This window comes from Esox lucius, chromosome 23 (assembly GCF_011004845.1).
Source record: "Esox lucius isolate fEsoLuc1 chromosome 23, fEsoLuc1.pri, whole genome shotgun sequence".
Lineage (NCBI taxonomy): Eukaryota > Metazoa > Chordata > Actinopteri > Esociformes > Esocidae > Esox > Esox lucius.
In genome coordinates, this window is record NC_047591.1 from 16,653,951 (window position 1) to 16,677,157 (window position 23,207).

The 23,207-nt window shown below is 42.6% G+C and overlaps 1 protein-coding gene and 1 long non-coding RNA gene across 3 annotated transcripts in view; one reads left to right on the forward strand and one right to left on the reverse strand.

The window, feature by feature from the left end:
* Positions 1 to 23,207, forward strand: part of tmtc2a (transmembrane O-mannosyltransferase targeting cadherins 2a) — a 63,800-nt gene that overhangs the window by 30,144 nt on the left and 10,449 nt on the right. For both annotated transcript variants that reach the window (XM_010887339.3, XM_020042595.2), the window contains 7 exons: positions 12,853 to 13,756; positions 13,989 to 14,103; positions 14,838 to 14,923; positions 16,718 to 16,902; positions 17,276 to 17,354; positions 18,961 to 19,082; positions 22,768 to 22,849. In XM_010887339.3, the coding sequence (XP_010885641.1) occupies positions 12,853 to 13,756; positions 13,989 to 14,103; positions 14,838 to 14,923; positions 16,718 to 16,902; positions 17,276 to 17,354; positions 18,961 to 19,082; positions 22,768 to 22,849 (1,573 nt within the window). The remainder of the gene's footprint in view (positions 1 to 12,852; positions 13,757 to 13,988; positions 14,104 to 14,837; positions 14,924 to 16,717; positions 16,903 to 17,275; positions 17,355 to 18,960; positions 19,083 to 22,767; positions 22,850 to 23,207) is intronic.
* LOC105020369 overlaps positions 1 to 23,207 on the reverse strand; it is a 38,747-nt gene that overhangs the window by 2,566 nt on the left and 12,974 nt on the right. The window lies entirely within an intron of this gene.

The following is a 23,207-nucleotide window of genomic DNA, read 5'->3' on the forward strand; positions in this document are numbered from 1 at the left end:
TTGTGGAGGGTAATTAAAAAAGCATTTAACCCACCACAACTATGTGTAGTTTGCACAGCTGGGCTATGAATATTTATTTATTTCTCTTAATGGAAAGACAATATAAACAGACAAGGAAATGAGTGGAAATCCAATTGTTTCCTCGGTTTCCACCAATTCCTCACAGCAGAAAGCAGATATTCTGAAACACACATATCCGGTCCACAACGTGGGTATGTTCCTGTCAGCATTTTGGGTGTGAAAGGGAACAGAAAAGTTGTTTTTAGCATGCAGTGGGTTAATTTGAGGTGAAAAAAGCAAGGTATGCACTCTCTCTGCAGAGACCATGACATTTCCTTCTCTGTTATATAATCTGCCTACAGCAATCAGTTACATCAAGGACAGCATCCATCAAGGCAAGTTAGCACTCTGTAGGTTCCACCCTAATAGATGAAGAAAGAGGATCTATAGCAATCATACAGTATGTGCCAAGTACACCAGTTAAGAGTTCTGGACAAACACACACACACACACACATACTCTTGCTTCACTATACTTGTGAGGACAATAACTAACCTTAAACCCAAGCCCAAACCCCCATTATAACCCTGACCCTAACTTTAAACCCAAGCCCAAACCCCCATTATAACCCTGACCCTAACTTTAAACCCAAGCCCAAACCCCCATTATAACCCTGACCCTAACTTTAAACCCAAGCCCAAACCCCCATTATAACCCTGACCCTAACTTTAAACCCAAGCCCAAACCCCCATTATAACCCTGACCCTAACTTTAAACCCAAGCCCAAACCCCCATTATAACCCTGACCCTAACTTTAAACCCAAGAATGGCCACTAGAATGGCAGTACACACATTCTCACACACATTCTCACACACATTTACACAGATGGTCCGTTGTGTGTATGTGAACCAAGGAAGTCAGGTTATCTTTAACTGCTTACTTTCATAGGGGAGCTTGTATATTCCCTCCCTCTCTCTCCCTCAATCTCTTGCTGTCAAGGTTTATGCATGTACACACTAGCACACTTGCTAGCGCACACACACACCCACACACACACACAAAATACGCACACCTTCCCTTGCTATACGCCTAGGTGACTTGGAATATATGGTCCATGTACTGAGGGCTGTGATGAGAGGACAGGCGCGGTGCCTGGAGGACACAGTGACATACCTCACACAGGGCCTCACCCTATCACCACAAACACAGCAGCCCCTTAGATACTGGAAAGACTCTCCTTCAGGTTTCACTGGGCAATGACCGTCTTTGGTGTGTGTGTGTGTGTGTATGCAAGGATAGTATGGTCTTTGTGTGTGTGGGAACAATAATGGTCTGTGTGTGTTGGTGCTCTGTTTGAGGGTGATTTCACACAACGGGCTCTGAAGCTGCTTTGCTCTAGTCGTCCTTGGCAGCTTGCTGTTATCAGGGGATGTTAGAGTGAACCCCAGAGAGACAGCCTATGGAGGATCTGGGTGTGGACCCACAGCCACGGGACAAAAGCAAAGAAGCAGCATCTGAACTTAATTACCAACACCTGGTGGATTCTGATAACACCACAAAGTTGTGCTAGTGTTCTAAAGGAGTATTCACCTAACACACACACACCCACATGCCAATCACCAATCACATAACAGTCTGGATGAAAACAATTGTAGAGTTATATTAAACATCTAGACACAAGTATCTCCTTCTCCATACCACCAGCCTGCCTCTTGACATTTCCTCACTATAGGCGTTGCCATGGTTTCAGACAGGCCTTCAATCCGGAGCTCACGCACTGTCAGCCTGTGAGCACGGCCAAGACCAGAATTACAAACCTGAAACCTAAAGGTTTTCGGGCGTGACACAAGGCCGTCACTTCTGGACCTTGTCCGCAAAGGATTGATCCACACATCTGCAGCACACATCTAAAGGTAACTTCTCAACTGGACTTGGTCCTTAAGCCCAGAAATGCTGTCCTCATTGTCTATGGACACTTGAGTCCAAGAAAGAAGCTCTAACAGTTACATGGTGTCTGTTCATCATGTGGGTCAGTCTGGAAGACATGGAAATATGCTTGGCATTCGAGACTTAACCCCTCTCCCTCCACTCAGGAAGATGTAAACCATGCACTGTATGTGTTTAAAGAGAAGCTACTCTCACGCAAACACTTTCATTTACCTTAGAGCCTTTTGTGGGACATGCACATTGGTAAGCAGATGTTGAATCCACCTTGCCCACTCCCTCTTGCTTCATGACCACAGAAAGAGAGGAACTGTCTTTTATATCATGCCTGATTAAATACACATGGCCAAGCTCCTCAACTTACAGCCCCCCCCCAACCCCCGCCCCTCACCAGCCAGATTATATTTATGACCCAAATGAACAGTTTTGTGCCAAGAGGACAATGAGTGCTTTCCTAATTACATTTTCAGGGCTTATCGGTTTTAAGCGCTGTGTCTTTCATAGAGCACCACGCATTTAGTGTCTCTCATGTTTAATTAGATAAAACAATCTGCAGTGATTGAAACTTTGTCAGCCAGTGGTAAGCCACTGTTTGACAGCCAGGAGGACATTAACAGCACTCTGTGGGCAGCCTCTGAGACTGGTTTAGTCAGCTACCCACAGGTAACCTGAAGTACACATCTGGTTTACATTCCACATTTCTATGCTTTGTAAACCAAGCGAGACACAATGGCAGCAGTACATTCAGATGGATCTTGACATTTACTCATTCAATTCTGTATATTAGCCATCATTATTTCTATTGGGCGGGGGGAGGGGGGGGGGTGAGGTTTGCCCTATTGAATAATGTCCATTGCTTTTGTTTAGCAACATACACAAGTAATCGGATAACTAAAACAGTAACTGTAATCCGTTACGTTACCAACTAAAATATTGTAATTACAGATACTTTTGGATTACTTCAATTGAAAAGAATAGGTGCAAGAAATAATAATGACAGGCTGCATTCATGTTTTTTTTATTTAATGTTTTAAAAACCTTAGTTGTGTGTGTGATCATCATGCACGAAAACATGGGCGCGCATAAGCAGTTTAGTGTCTGAGGAAGCTAGTTAAATTGGTAAAAGCAGTGTATCTTCATTAGCCGACTAATTTAAAGGTGAATTAGTTATACTCGAAGCAATCTTTCTCAGAACAACCTCGTGTTGTATATTAATTCAAGTGTTATATTATATAGTTCAAGTTTCAAGGTTTATTTGTCAAATGCACCGAACAACACAGCCGAGAAGAGTTGCAATGAAAAACTCGGGGCTGCCTTCAAGATAAAACATTATATGGAATGAATCACGAAATTTAAGGAGAAAAGGTGTGTTTGGAAGCACTCTGTCAAAGGATGATGATATGCATTTGACACAACCACCTCAACTCCGCCCATACAGGTAGACCATGTGATTCTGCTTGCTTTGCATCTCAGAATATTGCATCCATTGGTAATCATTAAACTAAGAGTGCAGGTGTATAATCACATTTTATTTCTATAATTTGCGATTTTAAAATAACTTGCTTGGGGGCCTCAATAATCATGGGTGCCTGGGGTTTCTGCAACGTTTTGACAATGTTGGTGGTTGTGGAGCAAAACATCAGACTACTGTATTACTGTACGTGCAAAAAACGAAATATCTTGATTTTTATATGCAAAAATGTCAATACCCTTTTTTCAACAATGTTTTGAAGAAAAACAGAAAAGGTTAACACATCTTTTGATTTTGGGTTATGTTCAGATAAACAGCCAGATTCTGGAAGATCTAGGTTTATTTGATTAATTGGAACGACTGAATATCTGACAGACCTTTAGTGTGTAATGTAGAGATGTAGCCCAATCATATTGAAGTAGTAAGCAATGGTTTAGAAACCCTTTCCAAAGGCGCTGTACAAAACCCATAAGTTAAAATGCAAATTCTGTTTTTGGCCAGCTATGTAAACTCTAACACTGACTGATCCCGCAAAGGGCCTTCAACTGGTTATAGGCTATTCCTATTTGTTTTTTAATGCCTCTTAATATGAAATTAATCAGATTATGTTACAGATTTTGAGTAGTCTAAAAGTTACGTTACTGATTATAAATGTGGACTGGTAACTTGTAACTATAACGGATTACATATAAAAAGTAACCTACCCAACCCTGCAAACACCCCCATACACACTAGCGCACGCAAACACATACACAACTTAACTAGTGTGTAGTGAGTAGACACTGTCTTATCCATCTTATTCAACAGTCTTGTATTTTGTTTACTTAGAGTGATTTCACCACCCACTGAAAGCTGGAGATAATCAAGTGACCTCCCCCTCTCCTCTGCCTGCCAATCAAATCACATTCTTTTAATCGGGTTAATAGTTGAGTAGGTATTTTCAACTGACAGTCCCCGTCCAGCCATTTACCTCATACACAACGGACCTGACCAATCTCTCCGAGCCAGCCGACGGATTCAGGTGCCAACCCCACGCTGCCTGTTTCTCCCCCGGCCGGCACATCTGGCTAGTTTATCACTCTTGCCTCCACGCCGTGCTTTCCTCATCCCTCCTTTCCCGTGCCACCCCAGTCCGCTTCCTAATCTCTCAGACGGCGGGGGCTAAAACAACCAGGCTACCACTCACCGATTACGACCCCAGACGCCTAGCAAACAAATGCATGGGAACATGAGGAATGACTGAGAGAAGTGAGAGAAGACGGAAACTGTGCTCTCCGGTCCCCTCTTATCTGCCTTTTCACTTGTTCTCATCCACTGTACAGGAGAGCGCCTTACCTCTGTCTCTCTGGTCTGTGGTGAGTCGGTCCGCCATTACTGTCATTGAAACCTGCAGGACTGTTTCTGCATCATGTTGGGGAATGAGGCACTGCAGCTCAATTTTATCAACGCACTTGCATGTTGGCATTTGCTTAGCTATTTCTGGAGATTTTCTCAAGAGTTTCAAAAGGTCGTTTTATTGGTGCTGCAGAAAGGCGATGGGAGCAGAAAGGAAAAAGAATACCATCAGCTCGCCTACTGAAAAACAATAAGGAAATGCAAATTGATCGACTCTGAGGAGCGAGGGCTGAGATGGATTCTGCCGACGTCCCATTTCTCATCCCATTAGTTCTGTAATCATACTGAAATGAGACGTGGTAGAGGTGGAGCCTTGGAGACTGAGGGGGAGACAGAGAGAAATATTGAGGGAGAAGCAATATAACAGCGACAAAGAGACTGGCAGATAGAGAGACAAAAAGAGACTGACAAAGAGGGGGAGTGGAAGAGAAAGAGAGACGGGCAGAGAGAGACAAAGCGTAGTGGACTGTATAAGAGTGAGGGAGATAATAAAGTCTGTGTGCAGGAGTCTCACTGGCCAAGCACAAGCCTGCTCGAGGCTAGGCGACTCTTTCTAACCAGCTCTGTGTAGTCCGGAAGTGAAAAAGGTAAGGTAGTTCCACCTCCAACCCAGAGTACACACCTGCAGTTCATCTCTTTATATGGTTCTGTTCCACAACCTGCTTGGCAAAAACCAACAAATCAGCTAAGAATGATGGATGAGCCCAGGAAGGAAATAAAAACAAAGACGGGGGAAATGAAGTGGTGGGTGGGGAGGGGGGGGGGGGTCTGGAAGAACCACTTCATCATGCAGAGGGTTGAAAACTGCATCAATAACAGATTTGAACTGATCCCACCACAGTCAAAACCTCAGAACGCATAAACACTTGGTTGTTCTTTTCTCACCTCAACCCTACTTAAAAGGAGGCACAGGGCGAAGGACAATACATGCAGTTGCATATTCCCTTTCTTGCTGTGTAATTAAAGTGTGACAGAAAAAGTAGGACCTCTCGTTTGTCTGAATAAGGCCTGGGGGTACAGATCAGTGTGGCCGAGGTGGGGGGCGACAGCTTGATGAATGCTGGGCCAATTATCCTCTACAGAGGCGTTCAGCTGTGAAATTATGCATGTGGTGGTAATTCCCCTCAATTACTCAATCACTAACTCAGTCAGTCAGTCACAAACTCAGTCAGTCACTAACTCAGTCAATCACTAACTCAGTCAGTCACTAACTCAGTCAGTACTTTATTTATTTTTTAAATAACAAGCATTAGAGCAGTATGTCTGAATCTGTGGGCTAATACATCTGAGACTATGTAATGTCTGATGAGAAGTATTATTTTGTTATCCCTTTAGTTCCCCTGACAACCCTGGTCAATTGTATACATTGCTCTGCAGACAGCCATTCAGAGAATCGTGGTGACACCAGCCAGGTCCTATGTTCTGATCCAGTGGTCTATCCATCGCAGTGGGAGATGACAACCTATGACCCGTGCCATTATGGGCCTTTGTGCTTGCACCACCTCAGCCTTTAAAGCGAGTGGTGTTCTGTAATGAGGTCTCTTCATCAAAGTCAGCCACTGAACTCCAGGCCGTCTTCCTGTCTGATTAACTGCGGGAATGTGCAGAGTCAGCAGAAAACCCCCCATGTGTTAGGAGAATTGAAAAGGGGCCGGATGCTTTATCATATCGGCTCATCCCTGGCTGATGTCATTGGCAGTCCATCAAAAACACTTGGCTAATGGGACTTCATCCACACATTGCTGAACCTCCGAGGTTCACGACTCATGGGAAAACCGGGTGAAACTAGTGGAAACTACTGGGAAACGTAACAGCAGCAGGAAGGGTGTCAGGTAAATAGTTGAGCAATAGAGCCCCGGTTATCATGCCCAATCTTACTGTTTGAACTACCATAACAAAGCCTATATACCCAGAGGATTTACTAGGAAAATGAGGGTGTAACTGGGACTTGTTTTATAAAAGAAGTCAGCAGGCTTTTTCCACCTGCTGCTTTTGGTCAGCCCAATGGCAGCTTTAAGTGTCAACTAACGTTAACCAAATCCCACTTTGTCTTCGAACACATCTCAAACAACACGGACAGACACACAGTATTAGAAGACCACACGCAGCTAAGGACGATGCTTGAACATAGCCAGTCAGGAATGACAAACACAAAGATGAACTGAGACTAGGCTGGTCTCCGTGACAATTTAGAAGGGAGAGAAACAAATAGCGGAAAATAAAGATGGAAGAAAGAAAAGTTGGGAAAGCGGGAGCAAGAGGGAGAGTGGCCCTGCTGTTGGAAAGTACAGCGCTTGAAGCAGCAGAGAAGGTAGTGCTTGAAAAGAGCAGTAATGATCCCCGGCAATTGAGCACTTGGATGAAAGTCTTGGAGTGAGTGGGAGGGCAGATTTGACATGGGATGATTTCAACACTTTTAACCATGGATCTTATGATCTCCAATCAAAAAGCTGCTCTGATGCAAGAAAATAAATATATTGCCAGTGATCCTTACATTGCCCCTGGTGACTGCCATTGTAGGATCAAATCCAGTCAAATTAAATATGTAAAGTGTCTCATACAAAGTTTTTTTTTTTTTAACAGAATAGCCAGTGCTAGCCAGTGTGAGATAATAGAAAGAAATGAAGTAAAGTAAAGAAGTTGGAGGCTAATCTAACACTTTACAGAAATGTTATGCAATTTCTCCCCTCATCAAATTGAACAACCATTTTGGGCCAAATAAACCTGACTGATTAATTGCTTTTTATGGTCAGAGGTCGGCTTTGGCCTTTTGAGTCTCTGATTGATCTTCAAAGTAAATTAAAAAACAATTTGGGAATTGGGAGAGGTAATCAACTGGAGGGTGAAATTAAGCTTAAATGCCTTGAACGGTTCCATTGACAAACCAGTTTAATTTCTGAGATAAGGCCAGGCTGATTTTTTCAGAGAGCATTTTTCACAGAAGAGGATCCTATCAATAAGATAAAATCTGTACAAAAAAGATAGTGTTCTCTTCCTTTGTTTGCCTCCTTTCTAGTTCAGAAATTCAAGTCCACATTTTCTCTCCTATTCCCCTCTTTTCAGTAATGCCCCAAACATCTTCAAGTCTACCAGGTTATTTCTTTTCAGAAAGAAAATAGATTTTTTATAATTCATTTATTTCACAGTAACGCCTAATCTCAGAGGAAATATAATTTTATTCCTTGAAAGGAGGAAAAGGTCTCTCAAAGCGTAAGTTCTGTGCTTGTCTGAATTAAGGGAAACAAATATAGCGTGGATAATTAACCAGGATATGTTGATCCTTATAAACTCATTAGTCCAAACTCAAAGGGTTACATTATTTGAACCCTCAATTTTCCCTTTTAAAGATATTATTGGGGCCTTAACCTTCACTGAACTACTCAGCATTTTGTTCAGACTTCACTGGGGCTATATTCATGTACTTATGTATATACTGAATTAAAGTTATTTCTTTTCTGTACCTGATTTTTCTTCCATCCCCAATTTTGTCACATCCAATTCAAAAGCATTATTCTCTGGGAACGAGACTAATACCAATTTTCATACTAAACCCTTTCTCATACTAGGAATGGGTTGGCATTCTCTCGTGTGTAGGGCTCGAAAGTGCTCTGTTCACATTGTCATGTTCAGTATGGTTCTCTGCTCTGGCATTGCTCGGCCCAGCATGGATCGGTTTGGCGGTGTGAAATGAGTATACACTGGGATTAACGATAGATTGAGAACAGAGCTATACGTCTATGGAAATTAAAGCTAGCCTTTACCCTGTCTGCTCATCCCAGTGGAGCCTTTACAGATTATTTGATATTTACTTTGTAGGGTAAAACTGGGAGTGAAGTAAATTGCTGTAATTGCAAAACAGCCTGAAATGTTCAAAGGCCTGGTGAAATTTTGAAGGATGTTTGTTTTAAACGCCATCTCCTCCCTTCTGTTGAAAACATGTACACACACACACACACACACACACACACACACGCGAACACGCATGCACACAGGTTCAGCCAAAGTTGAGGTTGGTGTGCAGATGGAGTGCTGTTAACTTCCACTGGGTCCGTATGTACAGTAGGTAGCAGAGGAAACTCCCTCGTCACTCACTCGCTGATGAATCCAGTCTGGCCAAATGTTTCAATTCATAATTCCTTTGATCATATTTAGTAAAGGCAGAGAGGGCAAAAGTCACTCTGCCCTTTTTGAAAGGAACAGAATATCAGACCTAGTGGGGTTGGGTACCTACAGTATATATATATATATATCAGGTTGCATTATCTTCCACCATAACGTTGTGGTTTTAGATTTAGCAAACTGGACCTGTACCACATGACCATATCTGTTGCTAGATTTGCAAAACATTTTTGTATTTTCTGACTCTGTGGCTAAAAGGCCCCACCTTCGACCCTAACAATAAACTTCAATAAATGCATGGCCTTTAATAAGGCCAATGTTCTGACATCATTTAAGTTGTTTTAGAATGAGTGAGCTAATCCCATTGGTCTACTCCATGTACCCAGCTCTGGCCTTGCTGGCTATCTGACATGTCTATAAGTAAATTATCATTTTTATTTTGATCACCAGAAAACAAGTAAAATAAGTTCCAAACAATATCACAACTTTTGTTTCAATAGCATCAATGGCATGTCATATGCATTTTACTCAGGAGTGGCTTCTCTCTTGCTTGTCTGCAATAAAGGCCTGATTGGTGGAGTGCTGCAGAGATGGCGGTCCTTCTAGAAGGTGGTCTTGTCTCTGCAGATATACTCTGAAGCTATGTTTGAGTGGCCTTGAGTTTTTGGTCACCTTTCTGACCATGGCCCTTCTTGCTCTGTAACTTAGTTTGGCCCGATGGCCAGCTATAGGAAGAGTCTTGGTGGTTCCAAACTTCCCTAATTTCACTATGATGGAGCCCACTCTGCTCCTGGGAACATTCAGTGCTATCCCAATTATTTAATAACCTTCTCCAGATCTATGCCTTGACATAATTCTTCATTACTTGGTTTTTGCTCTGACATTCACTGTAAAGTGTGGGACCTTATTTAGACAGGTGTGTAGATCATGTCTAATCAATCAAATTGTAGAGTCATCACAAGGATAAGCAAAGGACACGTGATGCATTTGAGCTCAATTTGGAGGGTCTTGGCAAAGATATGTTTCGTTTTTTCATTTTCAATACATTGGCTCAAATTTCTAAATGTGTTTTTGCTTTGTCATTACAGTATTGTGTAGAATAAAATACACTTTAATAAATTATAAATGAAGTCAATAAAACAATGAGATGTGGAGAAAGTGAGGGGGTCTGAAAACCTTCTGGTGGCACATTATATTAGTGCCCAGCACTTTCAACAGATTCATCCAAATGAATGTAATTACTTTGGCCATCACACTAACAGATGTTCCATGATTAGTACATGATAATAGGACATTGAATGTCTCGCTGTATCATCATGTATTAAACCGACAAGCTTCAACTAAAGTGCTACCCGAACTTAAAACTATTCCATTCAGCTGGTATCTGTGTCAAAACATTCCTTAAACAGCTGCAGTCTCTCTTCTCTCCACAAGTCCACGGGGGTGGGTGAACCATGGGTTTGGACAGATGTCATTTAATAAGCCTGAATTGGGGAGGTCAAGGATGTGATCATACAACGTTGCGGTGCAACCACAGCGATTGTAACTCTAAAGTGTAGAGTTTTGTTGATCTGTGCAGAGGACAAGACCTTGTGTTCACAAAGGGTTTAGAATTGGGTTCCTCTAGGGCCATATACTCTTACTCAACACAATTTAAATGTCAAAATCCATCCGAGATCAGCACTCCTATTCCAAATGTGGGCCTGGAAGAGTGACACTGTGAACAAACTAAAATTATATTTTTAGTAGGGCTTTAATCTATGCTTTTCAACAAAAACAATCTCTGATTCTCACAAGGCTTACATGCCAATAAAATGTATTTAATTCAAATGCCAGATATGTGCTCCTATTCATAAATCCACAATCAGCTGTAAAATATTTGGAATATCTCTTCGTTTGACACAATGTACATTCATAAGGGGATCGCTCAGTAACATTTGGCTGTTGTTAATTTCTGCAAAGATGTGAGTCTTTCTAACTGCAAACTTGTAGCTCAAAGCTTAATGCGGTAATATGCCATTGAAAGGTTTTGTATTACGGCAATTTAAGAGACTACTTCACTATTTTACAAAATGATGTTAAATGGGTCTCCATCCTGAAAGTATTTTATGGACTAGGAAAATCTGTAATACATGGTTACATTTTCTTTAAAATGTCAGCTAACATACAACAATTGCAGTTATCAAGCATGTGATAATGTTTTATTAATGGCTGAATAAAACTGAATTAAATTTAGATTTTATATCCATCGGTTTTTTGTTTATAATGATTGTGTTACCATATGTAACTGAACTGACATCCTCCATGTAGGTACTCAACAAATATGCAATTTTTGCATTTTGACACTAGGCTACAATACAATAATAAGCAGTTCTATACCAAATCTGTAAGAAAGTACTTTACAGAAAAATGGATAAACAGAACAGGAATGAGAATGGCATAATGAATATCTTTGCCAAACAGCAATGATGTCATCGCATGCAGTTAGTAGTTGGTTCCAGTGTCATGGTCTAATTCTCACATATAGGAGGCCCTTGTGCTCTGTTTATTTGACATGTCTTTATTGGGGCAAAGGAAACTGTTAAAAAATAAGTTGACTGGCACTAGCACTAAAAAATAAACATCTTAAAGGTCAATTGATCTGAAGGAGAGCGTGGGGAATGGTGAGGTATAGGTTTTCTTTGCTTGTTAATCCAGTAATAAAAGATAATTCATTGAAATATATAGTATATTGAAATGCATATAAATGTAAATGAATGTAAGTATGAGTCAACTTCCATCAAGCATGTATTTTTGGCATTACATTGAAATCCATAGCTAATTTAATTCACAGTACAGGTTCAACTGGGATTGGTCTAGCCTGTAGTATTTCTCATCACATCCACACATGAAAGTAATTATGTAACCCTAGGGCAGTGTTATTGTCACAGGGATGTTTACGCCATATGGAAAAACACCTGTGACCCAATAACAATTAGTCAAATCATGTATTTCCTGATGCATGAAACAAATGTCAAAAATTACATACAGGACTTGCTAAAAACATACAGAGCACTTGGCATGTAGCAGCTGTGCATGAACACAGCTTGTTCTCCAGGCAGACTTTTGAAAACATTCCAGCCATTTCCCAACACTTGTGTTTTTGAAATACCTCATGGTGTGTTATCAAAGAAGCCAGCGACCTTTCACTAGGACCAGTTCAAGATCCAATCCCAAAATGTTCTACAAATGAAGTATAAAGAAACACTAAGACTGCCAGGTCCAACAGCTTAAATGAAAATGTCACTATTTTACTACTTGATGCTAGATATTTCCTCAACCTGAAGGCAATCGACGGGCCAAGAACATAACATCTTAGGGTGTAACCACTATCATTTGCTCTATTATTATTTTGTGTGAATTTCTCCCAAAATATATTTTAATATATTTCAGATGCATACATATTTAGAAATACACATTGTAAGCAGAAATATTGTGGCTTGAAACAGTAAAATTAAATGAATATATGAAGAATTTAAATATGAAAACACAAACAATTTTGTTGTAGTATATTTCAGGGGGAAAACTATTAATGGAAGGATAAAGGAAGTTCCAGCATTGCATCTGACATGTCGTCACAAAAGCGTTAAACGGGGAACATTCAGAATACAACAAAGAAGCAACTGTTTTGGTTAACAGCTATGGACGGAAAAAAAATTATTGGCTGTTATAAATGCAATTATTAGGCAATTATTTTTACCAATTCCTACCTTGCAAATGGTGGTTAGTTTGCCATATGACAACAAATGAGATGATTGAGCCTTGAGCTAATTATTCCGTCTAGTTATTCCGTCACCCAAGTAAAATGTCACTCCTTTGCTTTTAATCCAACCACACAGGTGTGACCAAGCATCAGTCATGTGTTGTTTTCTGTGTCCTACAGAAGAGGAACACCAGTGTGCTGCTCAGCCTGAGTATATTGGCCTGCTGGGGTGTGCTTCTCCTGGCCACGCGCCTCTACTGGATGGGCAACAAGCCGCCCAACTTCTCCAACTCTGATAACCCAGCTGCGGACTCGCCGAACATCCTCACACGAACTTTAACCTTCTTCTACCTGCCTGCCGCCAACGCCTGGCTCCTCCTCTGCCCCAACCAGCTCAGCTTCGATTGGTCCATGGACGCCCTACCCCTGGTCAGGACCGTTGCCGACTGGAGGAACCTTCACACTGTGGCCTTCTACGCTGGGTTTAGTCTCCTGGCTTTCTTTGGCCTTCGTGATATTAGCGGCCACTCCTCCAAGGCCAAGGAGGACAGTGAAAATTCTCTTGTGACAAACGGGAAGACGCTCACCAACGGCCACAGTTACGATCCCCCGGATGGCCACCACAACAACCACAACACAAGCTCAGAGTCGGGGACTCCGAAGACCAATGGGAAGAGCACCCACAGCGGGAATGGGCTCACCAAACCACACCCCTGCACCCCGCGGACAGCTCACCCCTCCCTCCCCGGCGCCAGCACGCTTCCCTCCACGGAGAATGTGGTCGTTTTCTCCCTGGGCCTGCTCTCACTGCCGTTCATCCCGGCCACGAACCTGTTTTTCTACGTGGGCTTCGTGATAGCTGAGCGGGTGCTCTACATCCCCAGTATGGGCTTCTGTCTTCTGGTAGCGGTAGGGGCAAGGGCCCTCTACATTAGGCTGAGGACCAGGGGCCCTAGGGGCATGTTGCTGGGCCTGTGCACGGGCCTGGTGCTGGTGTACAGCATCAAGACGGTGCTGAGGAACCAGGACTGGAGCAACGAGGAGATGCTCTACAAGTCAGGGATCAGTGTTAACCCAGCTAAAGGTAGGGTGGACCGGGCTGTTGACTGATTAACACATTTTGGACGGAACATTCGGTTTGGCACCTAGTCACGTTATGATAAACCAGGCTTAATCTGTGTGTGAGCAACCGACACAGAAGAGAAATAGTTGTAATGTTTCCTGTAAATGCAAAACCTGCCAAAACCCCAAAACATGTCTCGCACATTTACACAATAGCAGTATGTTCTTGACTGAAACTTGTCTCTGTTTGTTAGCATGGGGCAACCTGGGGAATGTCCTAAAAAACCAGGGCCAGATGGCAAAGGCGGAGAGGGCATACCGAAATGCCCTGTACTACAGAGGGAACATGGCTGACATGCTGTATAATCTGTGAGTGTTTAACATGTCGTCTCTCCCTCTTCCCACTGCCATAATGAGGATGAAGAACTCAGAAAGCAGCTCTCCATCAACACCGATTAGACATACAGGGAGATAAAGAAGAAGGGAGACAGGCAGAGAAAGAAACCAAGAAAGTGACAGAAAAAGAGAGAGTGAGAAGGGAGAGAGAGAGAGTGAGAAGAGAGAGAGAGAGAGAGAGAGAATGGAGTGACCTAGAGAGGAAATTGCTTGTTGTTATCTCAAAGGGGCTCCTCTTCCCCTTGACAGTGATTTCATTAATCATGATTTACGGGCCTCAGGGAGAACGTGGAGACACTTCTAATACTCGCATTATCCCTCTGAGTGTCAAAGGTGTCGTGCCTCGTAACCGGCCCACGTCTGCCTCTCGCCTGACAGCCTGCTTTGTGCTCCCGGCCCCTTACTCAGGCTGCATTCAGCTCTTGTAAAGAAGCAGGAGTCACCTTAGCGAAGGAACGCGTTTTTGTTTACTTGGCACTCCTTAAACTAAAGTGTAGCTTGGAGATGACGGATTTGTTAACAAAGAAACTGAATGAGGGGCCTGAGGGGTCATTTTTATCTCCTTGTCACTTACCACTGTCTAATGTTAGGCTGTAATTAGATTAAATCAAAACCAAAACATTCAATAGTTGCCATGGCTCCCTGTTTGCCCAATCCATTATTCTTCTGTACAGTAACTCTGGGCCTGTCCTTCATCTTTCCATCAGGGGTTTGCTGCTACAAGAGAACGACAGGTCCTCCGAGGCACTGCATTACTATAAACTGGCCATTGGGAGCAGACCTACTCTGGCATGTAAGTACTTCCCCTCCCCAGAAAAACCATGCTTAAAAGTTTGCAATCAGGGTTGGCAAAGGCAGCCAGGCATTTTTGGCCCTGTAATGCAGCACTTTGGATTTCAAATTACACAATGACTATGGTGTTAGCATTACTTTTTGTGTATTTTCATCCATATCAGATGAACAACTACAGGACACTGCATATTTTGTACATAGTACCCCGATTTTTGGGTACCAGAAGCATTTGGACGGTTGGTTCACAGCTGTTTTATATTAGGAGTGTATTTGTATGCATCGTTCGTGCGTGCAGAAGTGAGCCGTCAAGATCTAGTGTCGATTATAGGCTATGCATGTTCAAGTCTGTTGCTTGTGTCTGACACAATGAGGACCAACATATTGTCTATTCAAGTCAAGTAGACCATCAGAAGGAAGATGAATTAGAAGAATTCAGTTACAAACATTAGGTGTTACCAAATGAACTGTTTGGTGCATTAAGAAAACGAAAGCACTGGTAGAACTTATCAATGGCAAACTCCCTTAAAGACAAAGGAAGATCTCTACAGTGGATGACTGTATGAGGCTCAACATAACAAAAGGAAAACAACAAAAAGATCTGGAACATTCTCAAGAAGGTATTGTAGGCGGGGGGAAATGGCGTGAACCACTGCAATCACAGAAGACGTATAGCCAAACTACAGAGGCTGGACTGCAAGGTGCAAAAATACTAGTTAAGCCTCAGAAATGCCTAAAATGTACCTAAAAGAACCTGCAGAGTTCTGGAATAAGGTTTCATGAATAGACGAGAACAAGATGAACACTTATCAGTCATGACAGGCAGAAAGTGTGGAGACAAAAAGGCGCTGGCATACCACCGTCTGTGAAATCTGGTGGTGGGGGTGTTATGTTTTGGAAATGGCTGCCACGGGAACTGGCTCACTTGTCTCCGTTGATGATTTAACGGCTGACAGATACAGCAGGATGGATTGTGAAATGTACAGAAACATCTTGTCTGCAAAGATAAAAACAACAGTTGCTGGGCTTATTTGACAGCGTGTCGTCATGCAACCGGACAATGATCCAAAACACACCGCTACACTGTAGCTACAAAGATGTTTTTCACGGCCAAATAGTAGAAAGTTGTTGACTGGCCAAGTCCATCACCTGATCTGAATCCCACAGAGCATGCCTTTCTCTTGCTGAAGAGGTGAATGAAGGCAAAGTGTTCCTGAAACATGCAGGAACTGAAGACAGCTGCTGTACAGGCGTGGCCGACCTTGTGATAGAAGTCTAAAGTACACCAGTCATCACCAGGGGGAAACAACCTGTGTCTGGTGGTCTGACACCTTTTAAGCAGCTTTTCGAATTCTTCAATTAAATCAAATTTCAATTATAAAGGTGTTGATGAAAGAAGCTGATATGTGACCCTTCTAATGAGTTGTCTCTGGCTCTGTATGATTTAATTAAACTTTATATTCAGGTCAGCCCATTAGTGCTGAATTAGCCACCCTGAATGCATCAGCCTGGCCCATTTCAGAGGACTATCAAACTCTTCCAGCTGTCAGTCTAATGGAAGTAAATCCCACTGTTGACTGCTTGAGCGTGCAGGGAGTAGATCGGTCTCCCTGTATCAGGCCCTAGCAGAGGACAAGGAATGCTGTGGATTTGTGTTGTGAGTGTTAGTGTGTTTATCCCTCAGTTCGCCTCAACACCCTCTCCCCTCTGTCCCTTTCTTTATCCATCCCTCCGTTTCTTTCCGGCTGTTCTTCCTCCACCTCTGCCCCCCTCCTTCACCTACATTCACCGCCCACAGCGGCCTACCTGAACACGGGCATAATCTTGACGAACCAGGGCAGTCTGGATGAGGCCAAGAGGACCTTTGTCACCTGCGCCGAGATCCCCGATGAGAACCTAAAGGACCCCCATGCCCACAAGAGCTCCGTCACCAGCTGCCTGTACAACCTGGGCAAGCTACTCCATGAGCAGGGCTTGCAAGAGGTAAGCCACAGGCCAGCATAAGAAAAAAAAGACAACCAGGGTTGGGGACCAAGTTATAGATAAAATATGAATAGGAATCTATAGAGAAAAAACTGACAGACACTAGCATACCTTAGAACCAGAGTACCTTAGAACCAGAACAAAGAAATAGAATGACAGCATAATGAAGAGGGGCACTGAACAAATGGACAGAGGAGCCATGGCAGAAACACTGAAATGCAATAGACAGAATGTTTATAGCGTTTGGTAGAGTAATGAGGACCGATCTTACTGAAGCTCATTTCCGTCACACAGCCGGGAAGTGGGTTTTTGCTGATGATGATACACTGATTATACATTGTGAGCATGACAGCCGATTCCCTGTCTGTAACAGGAGGCTTTGTCGGTCTACAAAAAAGCGGTACAGAAAATGCCGAGGCAGTTTGCGCCACAGAGTCTCTACAACATGATGGGTGAGTAAATTATAGTTTGACCCCGTTTCTGTTTCCTACCCAAGTTCCTCATATCCCTCTACCCTAGATTCAGCAGAGCTGAGAATTGGAATGGAATTGATTGGTGGCTCAAGGCCAATCAATTCAAACTACTGTAATTCCTCCCCTGCTAGATTCAAGTTGATATGAAGGTCAAATCCTGGTTAATGATAACAGCTTCACTTGGAATGAGAGACAACGTTAACCATCCAAATATTATATTAAAGATTCTTACTTATAGCTTACAGTAATTCCAAAATGGTAAGACGCGGCTTCCAAAAAAATAAACCAGATATAATGAAATGAGCACAGTCGATGCTTCCAGTAGATTCCATTCTAACTCCACAGCTCCTAAATATGGAGGCAATCGTACTCTGGATTTATAATTAAGCTAGCTATGTCATCTCCCATTGTGTGTTATTCTAACACACTTAATTACATTATTAGAAGCCCTAACTAATTGCATAGTTCCGATGGCTGGGCCGTGCCTGCAACATTTTTGAGATGGTGAGTGGTGCAGACCTAAGAAGAGGGGGAATGTTTGTACAGGTGGAAGGAGCGTCCAAAAGGCCAGTGGGTGGGTGGAGAAGATGAGAGTTGTCAGAATGATGTGATGTCTGGAGAGACATTTTGTTACATTTGATGACATCACCCCTGGCTGTCATTGGTGTCAGGGGAACCGGTGCATGTTACGCTGGGATCAGATCTGGGATTGTCACAGCTTTGAGGACAGAGTAATTATAATAGAGAAACAGGTTATATTACAACTGTACTGGGATCGGATCTGGGATTGTCACAGCTTTGAGAACAGAGTAATTATAATAGAGAAACAGGTTATATTACAACTGTACTGGGATCGGATCTGGGATTGTCACAGCTTTGAGGACAGAGTAATTATAATAGAGAAACAGGTTATATTACAACTGTACTGGGATCGGATCTGGGATTGTCACAGCTTTGAGGACAGAGTAATTATAATAGAGAAACAGGTTATATTACAACTGTACTGGGATCGGATCTGGGATTGTCACAGCTTTGAGAACAGAGTAATTATAATAGAGAAACAGGTTATATTACAACTGTACTGGGATCGGATCTGGGATTGTCACAGCTTTGAGGACAGAGTAATTATAATAGAGAAACAGGTTATATTACAACGGGATCAGGCATTTGATTTGACTATGGAATATCTTTTTTCTTTTACTGGTGGAATGAATGGTGTTTTTATAATGGGACAGTGGAAATCATCCGCGGTCCAGCTGCTTTGTTATCTGCCTGCACCTGTTGAAGATCTTCTATAAGAATCTTATCCATTCATCATCAGTCACTGAGAAACACTGGAAAATCTAACTCAAATCAGAAATCGAACCGAGAAAAGTAAAGTCTCAATTGAAATTACTGTCACAGAACACATACCATGATTTCTCTCTGATACAAAGCATCCTCTACTTAAAAGGTGGCAGAGAATCCGGCCAAAATGATGTTACAAAAGAGGTCTCTCCTTGACCCTTCTCTCTGATCCAAGCATTAAGCCCTCAACATTGAGAGGTTCTGTTGTGTCTAACGTGTGACCTTTGACCCATAACAGGAGAGGCCTACATGAGGCTGAACAGACTGGAGGAGGCGGGACACTGGTACCGGAAGTCCCTCGGGGCCAAGCCAGACCACATCCCAGCCCACCTGACCTATGCCAAGCTCCTATCCATCATTGTAAGTCTGTTGTTAAACACACACCCACACACACACTGATGCTTCTCGTATTAACAAGGCATGAAATGAGCCTGGAACGTATTTTCTCAAAAAGGTGGGTTTGAATCGAGTCCACTCCAACTCTTCTATCAAAAACTCATCCTTCTATCTTCCCCCAAAAACAAAGAGGCATAAACATTGCTGAAAAAATTATCCCAAATTATGTTAATCCAATCTTCTACACCCAACAAATTCAGGAGAGAGAAATGAGACTGTAGATATAATAGGATTACTATACTATATTAGTATATTATTATACTATATTACTATACTATATTACTATATTCGGGTGGATAAAGGTGGTGACATATACATGCATCAACTCTCATTCTCTGACTCTTCTACTTTACTGGAACCTTTCAATCAAATATTTGGAACGAGACACTGCAGACTTTGCTTAAACTTCACAATACATTCAAGGAAAGTCGGCTTAACATTGCATGCATTGTTGCCTAAGTTGTTAGCTCTTCAAACACTGTTAGCTCTTCAATTGTCAGTTTAGGCTATATGAACATAGCAGACTTTCAAAGAAACACACTTCAGGCCTAAAACATCCAGCTATGTGACCTGTTAAGCAATGTCAACATAGATCTCTGCACATCACAAGAAAACTTCTGCTGTCCTCATGATTTCTACTTTGGAAATAAGAGTGACCCAATCGCACAAGACACGCAACCACCTGTGGCCTGGGACCTGCTTTTATTCATTTTTCCCTGTGGACATGATCCAGCCAACAGTGGACGAAGAGGGCCTGGCTCTGATTCTTGTGGTTCCCAGAGAGAAAAACAAGTGTGTGACAACGTGTGTTCACAGCTGAGTTGAGTTAGTGGAGGAGATTTTGGTTAGAGGCTTTATTTGAAGAGTCCTGATAGTCCAATGATATGTTCTACACAGAATATCTACAGACTCTATCAGATCTATCAGAAAACTCTTTAAAATCGACTAACCCTAATCTTAACCATTATCCCTAATCTTAACCATTCCCAAAACCCTTATTCTTGACCAAAACCTAACAGCAACCTTAGCAAGCAGTTGCTTATCTACAGAAAGGATGTTGATAGTTGTTTTTTGTATGACTATCTGTAGAGAATCTCTAGAAGATTCTGTCCTCCTTCCACTGCCTAGGGTAACTGATGTATGAAATCCAGTCCATCTCTTTTCATCCTCACTAATAACAGAGGGGTGTTACAGCCCCAGTGGTCTGGTTTTACCCCACAAATCATTCATTTCCCTTTTTCCTAATCTCATTAGAGCTCCATTCCTCCATCTCACCCACTCCCCCTCCACCCACCAGATCAGACCTGAGTCAACCCAGCATGGTAGAACATCCACTGGGTCCCCTAGGGCCTCCAGAACCAGGGCCTTGAGCCACAAGTGGCCCCTTGTAACGGACCCTTCAACAACAGGAGATTGGGACAAGTCCAAGCCGGGGACAATGGGCTGGCGGACAGGATTTAAAGCAATTACTTAACTTCCTTATTAAATCAATCAGCCTGGGACAGATTTTGTCCTTTACTGCCATAAAGCTAGTTATAGATATTACAGCAGGCACATGACAAGACATTGTTGTCTTGAAGAAGTGCTACATTGCACAGTGTTTCATCCCAGTGTTTACTAACGTAGAAGGCAGCACAAGATCTGACGACTCTGGATCATTAGTATGGTCGTGGTACTTCAAGGACTTCAGCAGCAATGCATTATGCTTGGAACCTGGATACAGATTAATCAGGATATTCTGAGGCTATATTCGAATTGTCACCATAATTCCCCCGGGTTCCCTTTATAGCGCATAGGAAATACAGTGACATTTTAGGTCCAGTCCAAACTGACCAGGAATTCTATATTTGGACCATTTCCTCTCACTCTCCATCTCCCTGGACATACATCACAGAGGACTGTGCTGTTGACGCCGGGAAGATGATGACACAGTGCCGCACAGAGTCCCACCGACAGATCCCTGCCAAGAGCCAGGCACCGCTCTCTGTCCAGGGGCCTGTCGTGTCGAGTACCAGCACTGCAGCACGGGAAAGTTGTGGTCAGCCCGCGTTGATCTGATTTATGAGCACCGGCCCAGCTGTGCGGCTGGCTACACTAGGCACAATAGCTTACTGCTAAAGCCTGTCTGAGGCAAGCTACTCCCCTGACTGGCAAAAAAAATATATTCCTAGATAAGGCGGATAAAACATTGTACTATATATGAATGGAAAAATAATGACCTAGCGTTGGTTAATTTACATTTAAACATCTCTTGGGTTCCTCTAATGCAGATCAGGGGTGGTAAAGTCCCGCATACACCCATTTCTGTGGCAACCCCCCCCCCCCGATAGATTTTCCAGCCTAACAAAAGACCTGCGAGCTTCAGTCCATCATGATGAATTCAGGGTTTTTCTGGCCCCCACCCCCATCAAAGTCTGGAAAGGACAGTCATATTTTCTCAAACTATCCACTCTCTGACAAAGTGGCTGGGAAAACGCTTCATTGAGCTAGTAGAAAAGGGAGCCAGGGAAAATATTCAATAAAGTCATCTGGCCAACGTTTTCTTCTTCTTCTTTCATTTAGAGTGTATGTGGGCATGGGAAATAGCTAATGAACCAGACCTAATATGCACAGTCGACTTATTCCAAGTTGAATGGCAAATCCATTGCAAACATGGAAGCAATCAGTGATAAATGTGAAAGATTGTGGAGAAAGCAGTGCACAAGGATGACTGCCGCGCTTTCACCTTGCTGATTTAACACATTATACAAATGAGCTGTCTATGAGATACCCTCATGATCACACGGCTGACATGGGCACCAGGAGTGATCAGCCAATCAAGGTAGATGTTAATGAAGTACCTAGTTGACCATCTTGAAATGCCGGATGACTTAACACGGATGTCCACGATGTAACACATTTTAATTCCGACATATTGTCCGGTTATGTCCTTTAAGAACCTCTATAACACAGACTCCCTCGAAGATTGTGCCTGTTGCTGTAGGAAAAGGAGTTTCAGATCAATGTTCTTTATGGACTCGTTTCCAGGTTTACAGCCGTGGCCCAGCTCACGCGTCAACTCATGCATGAATCCATACGGACCTAATCCACAGCAGATGCAGAGCAAACACGGTGGATTGTTGTTACCCTGCGTTGTTAAGTTATTTGGTAAAACAACCTGGCTCAACATAGAATAGGAATAGGGAACGGCTGCTCAAATATTTATTACTGATTTCCCCATCCCCCTCTTGACTGAAATATCTGCAAAGTCTCATTTATGGGCAAAGTGGGTGGTTTGCTGATTTCTTCTGCACATTATTTTCTGCCATATGGGAATTGGCTGTTTTGGGTTTTGAATGAGTCTAATTGCCGACGCCCAATTAAAAACGTGTCAGAAATATGAGCAACTGCCTGGCCTAGGGTGGTCCAGGGTTCTAGGTCTCTCATTCCAGTTCACATGTTCTTCTTCAGCGTGGCTTTGAATGCAGCACTTTCAGCAAAAACTCTTCTCTCTTGTTCAAAATCACAATAACGCCAGAAAAGAATTAATGAATAAATAAGACGAGCAACTGCGACGAATAAGCATTCGGAAAAATTGCAATGAATGACTGAGGATGGCTTTGTAACTGATTTACTGCTGCTAATCAAACGTTCCCGTTTTCTCTCACAGGGGCAGAAGACCCAGGCAGAGCACTACTATATAAAGGCCATTCAGCTGGGTCCTTCCAAAGGAAACTGCTATATGCATTACGGTAAGTACCAGCTAAAGAAACAAACCCTGCAAACCGCTAGAACGTATAAACACCGTATATGAGTTGGACTCAGTATCGTCTCTGAAACTGCAGGGTTTTCTCGGTTTTACACTACAAAAGCACACAAGCTTTCGGTATTGATCCAACTGTAATTTGTGGTGTTGCGCACATTTCTTTTTTAAATGGTTATCGAAGTTTGCTCCCACAAAACTTCAGATTTAGGAAACGCACTTTTTTCAAATTTGTTTCAATACATAGAGTAATGGCAGCCCAGGCAAATTTCACCGTAATGTCAAATTAATAGGACCCTATATATTTTTTGGTATCCTTGCAACTTCTAAAACTCAAAACTTAGACT